General features: G+C 40.2%; 1 protein-coding gene across 1 annotated transcript; it reads right to left on the reverse strand.

The window, feature by feature from the left end:
• Positions 1-1,471: 1,471 nt before the first annotated feature.
• On the reverse strand, positions 1,472-7,789 carry LOC121312050 (tripartite motif-containing protein 16-like). The gene is made up of 6 exons (XM_041244089.1): positions 7,189-7,789; positions 4,178-4,273; positions 3,755-3,988; positions 3,441-3,600; positions 2,596-2,661; positions 1,472-2,104 (listed from the first exon to the last, which is right to left on the reverse strand). The coding sequence occupies exons 1-6, from the start codon at positions 7,768-7,770 to the stop codon at positions 1,569-1,571; spliced, it is 1,674 nt and encodes a 557-aa protein (XP_041100023.1). The 5' UTR covers positions 7,771-7,789; the 3' UTR covers positions 1,472-1,568.
• Positions 7,790-9,700: the final 1,911 nt, after the last annotated feature.

Below are 9,700 nucleotides of genomic sequence, written 5' to 3' on the forward strand. Positions count from 1 at the left end.
TCTGCTGGTATTGTTTAGTTACAAAGACCTGTATGAAACAGGCTGCTCTGCTGGTATTGTTTAGTTAAAGCAACATTGTTATAGTAGAATATATTTTATGTGTGTTTAACATTTTCTCCAATGCTTTTTTTGTGCTCTTCACATTTCCAGAGAGCAGCTGCTGTTGACAGTCCACTAGTTTATGTTCATTTCAGAAGTAGGTGCAGAACAAAACATTTATTGAAAATTAAAACTTTACAAAATATTTAAAGGAAAAGTACAGGGAAAAAAGGTTTGGATTAATTTAAGCACAGAAACATAAAATAATGGTTATTAAAATGGTGCTTATTTACATTCATATTTTGGTTTTAATTTAAAACGTGATTATAAAGACTGCTGACATTAAACAGTGCTTTAAATAATAATAACCAATAAAATTAATAAATAAACTTCTCACCCTCTCTAAACAACTTGATTTAACTTGATTTAAGCTACAATAAAGAGTCTTTAATAAAACAGCGCTTAGAACAGTCCTCAAGGTTGTGTGAATAGGGCCCTACATTTCCAATGGAACCACACCAAGTGAAAAGAATTGCTTTCAATCAGGCTCTGCGCAGCTGCACAGTTTGTCCTGAAGAGGGCGACAAAGGCCAGGCTTAAAACACGTTTCTGCTTTTCCACTGTGGGCAGATTCCACATGTAATGCAGTTTGATTGGGATTTACATATCCATGGAAATGTCTTCTTTCTTGTGATGATATTTCACTCACATTATTGTTCAAATAAGCAAACAGTTATGATATTGAAACTTTGAACTGCCTGACGAGTAGACCCGATGCATCTAATTAAATGCTCGTTAGGGTAATTATCCAACCATTTCAGAATGGGATCATTTACAAACAAAATTCTAATAATAACACGAGGAAAAGGCATCTTGTACCTATTGCTTGCCTGTATAAAGGTATGTATGAAGCCCCAGGGTTTATAGATTTGCCAGATGCACCTAAATCCCAAATAGTTCAGCTAGATACTATAAATATCTATAAATATCCATTTGATAGACAAAATCCAATTCGAAACAAGATCATGGTTTTCTGAGAATCCTGCCCGTCATGTTTTTCAAACCTGCACATTTGAGACCTATGTAGCCAATGGAAGTGCAATATAGGAACACATTGTGGGATTATTTAGTGAGCTACAATCAGCTTAAGAGATACTTCTCAGTACTTGCTGTGGGAATTCTAGCACTGTGCAGAGATGCCAACTAAGTCTGCCACTTGGTGCTGTGTATGTGTTTGTAATCAATAAATACTCAGGACATGTTGAACATTTGATACTGAAACAGCTGTCCAGTTGTGAGTGTTTACAATTACAAAAACACTCCCCTGACAGATTAAACAGTAAAAATGAGGCTGCCTCGGCCCCAAGTGTAAAAACAAATAATTCACCTCGTTTCACTTTGCAGGGGGCGCCGTTTTACCCCCTAACTTTCATCCAGAGTTGTGTCAGATTGAACATTCCCTTCAGCCGAGGAGTGGAGAGGACAGACAGGGAGTTCAATACAAAGGGTTTCTTACAACACAAGACAGTCTAGTTCAGCTGGCAGATTGTTACAGGGGAATCATAAAACCAAAACCAAAACCCAGGATAGAGCGGCTCAGTGAATGTGGTTTGGAATCTGTGCAGGAGGGTCATTGTGTCAGAGACGCCATAAAAGGACAGAGTGCCGGCATTAAAGTCCAGATACACTCCTATTCTGGGGGAGCGGGGGGCAGTTATTGCAGTTTCATTGTTATTGTGCCGCGCAGAGTAACTGGAACCAGAGCAGAACAAACTCCAGGACTTGTCATTGAATCCAAGGAGACAGGACTCATCCCGTCCTTTCCTGCTGATTCCTTTATATGTGACTCCTATATCAACCCCTCCCCTACTCCACTCAATCTCCCAGTAACAGCGAGTCCCAGACAAACCCTCTCTGCAAAGCACTTGGGCCCACATATCAAATCTCTCTGGGTGATCATCAGCACATCGCTGGGTCTCTCTCCTCCGTGTCACCTTTCTGTTCCCTTCAGACAGACAGAGCTGTCTATGCGCTGTGTTGGGGTCCAGTGTGAGCTGACAGGAATCTGATTGAAGAGAAGAGAAGAGGACGGGTAGAAAAGTCAAATCACTGCAAAAATCTCCACTAGGTTTGAATGGTACAAAACCAACACAAAGACAGACTGATCAATACATACTACAGCAGGGTCTTTTTATAAAGGCTGTTTCTAAGAGAAGGCTACAGCTTGAAAACAGAAGAGGCATTGAGGTACAAAGGGACAGAAGGGAGTAAAAGGATTATTTGTATTTTGGGTGAGTTTGTGTGAATTCATTTTGCAGCTGGCAATCAATGCACACAGTCATGATGCTAATCATTGTAAAATATGATATGCTCCCCTCCAGCAAGTATTGGGACAGGTGAATACATGCATATCCACTGGGGTGGGGCATTTGTTTATATTTTACCCAGTCAGATCTTCCTCTACCTAAATATCTTGGTATCTGTGAATAGTGTTAGCTCTTCTCACAATGGAGTGACACATCTTTCAATCAAATGTTTCAGTGAAAACAGACTTACATTTTAAAAACTCAGCTCTGTTCCTTGGCTCTGGAGCCTGCAGACTGTAAACTGCAACTTCATTCACTGGGCAGAAAAAAAGAGAGAAATAGAATTGAAACACACAACAGTCATTGTCTGCTGCATCCTCAAATCACTCCCTCCTCCCTGCATCATCAGTCCCCGTCCCTGCTCCCTCCTCCCTGTTCCCTTAATAATAATAATAATAATAATAATAATAATAATAATAAATAATAATAATAATAATAATAATTGGTGTTCCACTGATGGAGCGGCGTTTCAAACCCAGAGATATCAAAGCGCTGGGATGTGAATCTGCCCTCACAGCAGCCAACATATATAGACGTGGTTTGTTTTTGATAGCTCTTAATACAGTATTCAGCTCGGTGTGATTAGTACTCTTTAGCAGCGTACTGTAAGGTGTCTCGAAGCGGATTTTATTAATTTAGTTCTAACGTTATATTAACTGCTGAGAGGCCCTCCCTGTCCAGTGCAAACCGGCTCAATCCAAGAGAAACCCGCGTTTCCAACATCGGAACCACCTCGGAACAGCCTCTCTGCATTCCAGCTTCGGAGCGAACTGCATTTCCCATGAGGGGGTCCCCGGAACCTTTATACACCCGACACCCCAAAAATCAACCGGCCCCAGACCAAGAGGCGCTGCAATACACTCTGATTCTGACTGAAGGGAATCCACTTCTCACAAAAAGGGTCACAGAAATGATAGCAAACACAACCGCCCTCGCAACAAACCAGGGAACACAGAAATGTTACAGCGCGTCATTTTAACACGCTTCCTAACATCTCTACCAAATATCTACCAAAGGAATCTACTTCACACCAACCTGTTGTGCTTATTTTGACTAATTCCCCCTTGCAGAAGTCCTCAATATGGTCTTTAAGTTCAGATACAGCTTTCCTCACGGCCCCAAAAGAGATGTCTGTATTGACAGTAACGCTGGGTAAGTCTCCAGCTTCAGGAGGGGCACAGAGAGACTGGAAATTCTACAACAGGAAAGTGGAGACAAGGAGTTTTCAGTGAAACAGAATGGGCTCCAAAACATTCCTGGTGAAAAGCAAGGATTCATTCAATTGGAGAGGTCTGTCTGAAAGCGTCCCAGTTATGTACTTGAGATTTTCTAACAAGCAGTGATTTTACCTGTAGAAAATGGATGTGATCCTCTGTCTCTGAAAGCTGTTTCAGCTCAGCGTTTCTCCTCCTTAGCTCAGCAATCTCCTGCTCCAGTTTCTTCATGCGTCCTTCAGCCTGATTCACTGCAGCCTTCTCGTTAGCTCCAATCAGCTCAATAACCTCAGTGTGGATCTTCTCAATGGATCGGATCAGCTCAGTAAAGATCTTCTCACTTTCCTTTATTTCTATGCATGCAGATCTCTGAGTGAAAGAACACAGTAGAGGAGACATGGTTAGAATTGATATCAAAAACACATCAGGCATAGACAGCAAACTTCTTCAAATGTGTTCCAGTCCATCTGTTAATAATAATAATAATAATAATAATAATAATAATAATAATAATAATAATAATAAATAATAATAATAACCCCTCTTGTCAATACCCACTTTCAGTGACTCCACAGCCTGTTTGAGCTCCTTCACTTCTTTCAGTCTCTCCTGGATTCTCTGTTGTATTTCTGTCTGTGTCTCTCCCAGCTGCTTCTGTGTAGAAACACAGTGACACAGTAACATTTCTGATGAGGCATTGAGTGATATCCTGTCACACACAACACAGGCCTGTCTAAGAATGCTACTGAAACTGACAGAATCATTTTAGTTCAAATATATTTTCTATTTTCTTGCCCCCTTACCTCTTTACAATGTTGCAATAATTCTGAGTGGTTCTCAAATATATTTTGATCTTCAGTTCTAGTTACACACCATAGACATCTGTAGCACAGGCTATATCAGACAGGATGTGAGTAGGGTAGTAAGATACAACACCATCTAGTGCACAGCTGCCAGCAATACAAAAGGACACTTGATCCACAGTAGCTGTCCACTAGATGGTACTGTTTCATGCTAGTAACAGTGAATGATGGCTGATCTAGCACGTGTCTCATGCTTGTTTTGTGAAGCACCCAGGTAACTGAAGCAGATTTCCCTTTAGTGTATATTTAGGGCTTCTGATTTCTGGTTTTAACTGATAAACACAGATAAAACAATCCTGATACAAAACAATGAAATCAGTGTATACCCAATAAACACTGGAGATACACTGGAAATGGTTACTCAATTCACACTGACTTCACCCCTTTCCCAGTGAAAAAATACAATAAAATAACCTAAAACCTGAATGAATAATAAAACCCTTCCCCAGCGCAGTCGGGCAATGTCCCTCCTTCCTGACTTGTATCCATCATTGATTCATTCTGAATACTTTAAACTGAGTGGCAGCAAATTCCTGCATTTCTATTGGAGGACTGCACGCTTGTGAGATTTAAAACAAGATTACAATTAGAAACGGAGGGTTGTTCTTGCTCGCAGGATTTAAAGCTATATTACAGTTCAATAGGGAGGATTCACACACTCGTGGAATTTAAAACAGAATTGCAAATTGTGAGGAAATGTAAAAAAATGCCTAAACACACAGAAAGCCCAGAAGAATGCGCCCGTGACCAGAAGGACTTCACTGTGGAAGAGAGCAAAGGAAAGAATGGACTAGTAGAGCAGACAAACTCAACTGTAGATTTCAACACACAAAATCCCAAATAGATTATTACATTTCATTTTAAACTAACTTAAACATGTCTGTTTTAATCATGTAAGAATGTGTTTAACAAACCAGATTCAGCTACTGTTTCTGCCCAGCGGTCATCTTGGATTTGAGTTACGCTCTCTACTGACTTTGAGCCTTCATAATTATAAAAATATATAACATGTCTACAAAAAGATGAACTCTTTACCAATAAAAACAATTCTTCTCAGCTAGATGGTGGTTATAAATTAAAAGATCAAACGTTTTAAATGGACAAGCAAGCCTCCCAAAAACACCCCTCTCACTGTGGGCAGACTGGCAAGAACAGCATGGCACGGGCACAGCAGCTCTGCCAGTGCAGATAGATGCGCATGTGTCTCTTTTAAAGGCATGGGTTTTGTTTACTATGTATCACAACACAATTATTAAAGTCTTGTTTAAAAGGTGCTGTATTAGTTTATTAAGAAGATATTATTATCCCTGTGCTGCAATCATTGTTCCAATATATTAAAGAGGCCCTGCTTCATAGAGGCAGCACTGGGTGAAGCTCGCTCCCCCCTCCGGCTGCATCACCAATTTTCCAAGCCAGGATCATATTTCCACCACATCACTACAAACACAAGCATGGCTGGCTCCTGATTTAATGAAATTAATAAACACCGAAAAACAGAAGCCCTGTGTGTATTGCATATCATATTAATCTTGTATATTGATATCATATTAATCTTGTATATTGAGTATCATATTAATCTTGTATATTGTATATCATATTAATCTTGTATATTTAAATCATATTACAATTAGATATTGGATCATATTAATCTTGCTCGCAGGATTTAAAGCTATATTACAGTTCACTATAGTATTTACTGCTTGTGGAATTTAAAACAGAATTGATTTTAAAATTGCGAAGTGCTTACCTAAAAGGCTCTAAACACACAGAAAGCTTTTATCAGAAGAATATTCCCGTGACAGCACAAAGGACTTCACATGTCTTAGAGAGCTGAGGAAAGTGCTGGACTAGTAGCTCTATGGACAAACTCAACTGTAGTTTCAATGCACAAAATCCTAAATGGATTTTGTTTTTAACTAATTAGGGATGTCTGCTACTAATCATGTAAGAATGTGTTTTAACAAACCAGATTCAGCTTTCTTGTTTCTGCCCAGCGTTCATCTTGGATTTGAGTTACGCCCTCTACTGACATTGAGCCTTCATAATTATAAAAATATAAAGCATGTTACAAAAAGATGAACTCTTTACCAATAAAAACAATTCTTCTCAGCTAGATGGTGGTTATTGATTGAAAGATCAAACGATTGCGTGTGTACAAGCAAGCCTCCCAAAAACACCCCTCTCACTGTGGGCAGACTGGCAAGAACAGCATGGTGTGGGCACAGCAGCTCTGCCAGTGCAGATAGATGAATATGTGGAACTTTTAAAGGCATGGGTTTTGTTTACTATGTATCACAACACAATTATTAAAGTCTTGTTTAAAAGGTGCTGTATTAGTTTATTAAGAAGATATTATTATCCCTGTGCTGCAATCATTGTTCCAACTTATTATTTTCTAGTTGTTTTCAGCAGTGTTTTGTTTTGAATGTTTTGTGTTTTTATATCAAAGAAAACCTCCTGTGTCTCTCCTGTCAATCAGCGATAGCCACACCCATAACAACGCCCCTGTTACACCCTGAAATAGATTGTAATACATCATAGTTTAGATAGAGCAATTAAAAAACTAGGGCTCTTTAAATAGCTCTTAATATACAATTCAAATCTGATCTAATGTGAAACTGTATAACCTAGTAAACAGACATGTTAAATATCCCTGGGAATTCTTATCTTCTGGGATAGCTACAAGGAAATGGTTCAAACCCTTACCTGTTTCCCAGTCCTTTCTGTCTCAGCTGAGACTGTATCGTGGCTCTTGTGTTTATCTTGTGAACACAACAAGCAAATACACGTCTGATCGGTTCTACAGAAGACCTCACATAATCGTTGGTGTTCAGCACAAAGCTTCTGCTCCAGATTTCCAGTTGCATTGATCAGCTTGTGCCTCTTGAAAGCAGCCCCCTCATAGTGTGGCTTGACGTGTGTTTCACAGTAAGAGGCCAGGCACGTCAAACAGGATTTCACAGCTTTGAACTTTCTCCCAGTGCAGAAATCACACGGCACATCTCCAGGTCCAGCATAACTTTGAGCAGGAGGAGGATTGAGTCCTGTCTTCTTTAATTCCTCCACAACTTCAGCCAGCATGGTGTTTCTGCGCAGATCAGGCCTTGGGGTAAAGGTCTCTCTGCACTGGGGGCAGCTGTAGACACCTGTATGATCAGTCTGATCCCAGCAGTTCTTAATACACCCCATACAGTAACTGTGTCCACATGGAATAGCGACTGGGTCCTTCAATAGCTCCAGACACACTGAACAGCTAAACTGATCTTCTGTCCACAAGTCTGAAGCCATTCTTGCTGCAGTGAGACAGAGAGACTGACGATTTCACAACAGAAACTTTGCTGTGCTGATTTCCTGGAATTGAGTAAAGCTCTAAGAGGCGGGGTTTGGGACTGAGGCCAGGTTTAGACAAGCAGGCTGAGCAGAGACTGCTGAATCAGTGACTCTATGAAACTGTTTCTAAATCATCCAGCAAATATTACAATGTGAAGATTAGCAATTAAACAACTCATTTGGCAGGTTGTTGTTTTTTTATTGTTTAATATTTGGGCTGAAGAGTCTAACATTGTGTTTCAGCTCAAAATCTATAACATGTACAATCAGGGACGTCGCTAGGCTTATTTTAGTGGGGCTTTAGCACCCCTAAAATATTAGTTACCCCCTCCCTAAATAAATCAATATATCAGTCGATATATTTTCTCTGTGATTTCTTTTTTTTTTCGTCAACCTCTCCATGCATCCTAATCTGTGTCCCGGGCGGGCGCTAGGACCCGGGGGAGGCTGCTGCTGCAGAGGCCGCTGCGCCGCTAGCGACTGTTAGGTCTGCTTGTAGCTGACATTGTGGTTCCCGTTAGCTGCTGCTGTGGCTTGAGACTGCTAGCTAACAGTAAAGGGACAGGAAAAGGCTCTGACAGGACGGATTCATGCAGATAGGCTACGATGTGAATTTGTGGTAAGTTAGACACAGAGAGAGAGAGAGTATTCACTACTATAGACTTTGGTCATAATCAAAGCTTTGTTAACCAGTGCGTTTTTATGTGAGGCTGCCTGTAAGTTACAGGGTAACAGACGTTGCGAGCTAGCTAACGGTAACGTTAACGGTGTCTTTTAAATTCGACATGAGTTATGTGGCGCTGATATCTAATTAACGTTGTGTTTAATGTGGTTTTGCTCTCTGTGCCAGGCTATAAATGAGGCAGATGACGTCGCTTCATGCGCATATCATTTCATACTCAATTGCTTTCATTCAGAGGCCACTGCAAAACAATTATGAGCAGGTCATGTGTAGAAAAGGCGACATAGTGTTGATCACAATGTCATTGTGTTATCCTCAATCTCTCAACTGTAGCGAGCTAACCACTAACGTTAGATGGATCTATGGAAAATCTTCAAGAGATGCAGTCCTGGGGGAGTATGCCCAGACCCCCCCCAAAAAACTAAATAATCACGAAATAAATAATTTTTATTTGATTTTATTTATTTATTTCGTTTTTAATATATTAATAAATTTATTTCGTTTTTTAATTCTTTCTAAAGCAAAAAATAAGAAAGCACAAAATTATTAAAACCGAATTCCATAGGTCTTCAAAATTTAAAATACGGCTTTAATCAGGAATAACATAAATACATAAATACTAAATGTCCATGTATTTATTTATTTCGACATTTGTGTGTTATTTCTATATGTATTTATTTCAACATATAAAGTTTTATTGATCCCTAACTCCTGTATGTATTTATAATTTTGCATTGGAATATCGTCCATAGTGCTGCTAGTCTCGTTTGCAGATTAATAGTTTTTGTAACAAAACTCTCCGCCGAACGAGGACGCGTCGGGGAAAATCTTAGACGTCCCAGACGCGTCTGAGCCTCGCGTCCCTCTCGCAGAAGGAGACAAACCTGGGGGCCGACGCGACCAAGTGCGTCGAACGGCTCGAACCTGTCCACGTACGCGCGTCGCTGGTCGCCAGTAAACTGCGTCCTGGACGCGTCTGAGACCACGTTGTCAGACGCGCTGGACTTGCGTTGGTTCGTAATCTTTTGAACACAACTAATTTTTTTTTGAGGACGAAGCCAATCTTAGCTTTTTAGGAGAAACCAAATCTACGTCTATTAGTGCCCAAATACGACTTTCGTTTAGTCAACAGCGTCGAGTACGTTTATGTTAGCGGAAAAAAAGTCGACAGGTACTCGTCGACTTCAACAATGGGCTGAATTGCCG

The sequence above is a fragment of the Polyodon spathula genome, unplaced genomic scaffold, assembly GCF_017654505.1.
Source record: "Polyodon spathula isolate WHYD16114869_AA unplaced genomic scaffold, ASM1765450v1 scaffolds_3498, whole genome shotgun sequence".
Taxonomy (NCBI): Eukaryota; Metazoa; Chordata; class Actinopteri; order Acipenseriformes; family Polyodontidae; genus Polyodon; species Polyodon spathula.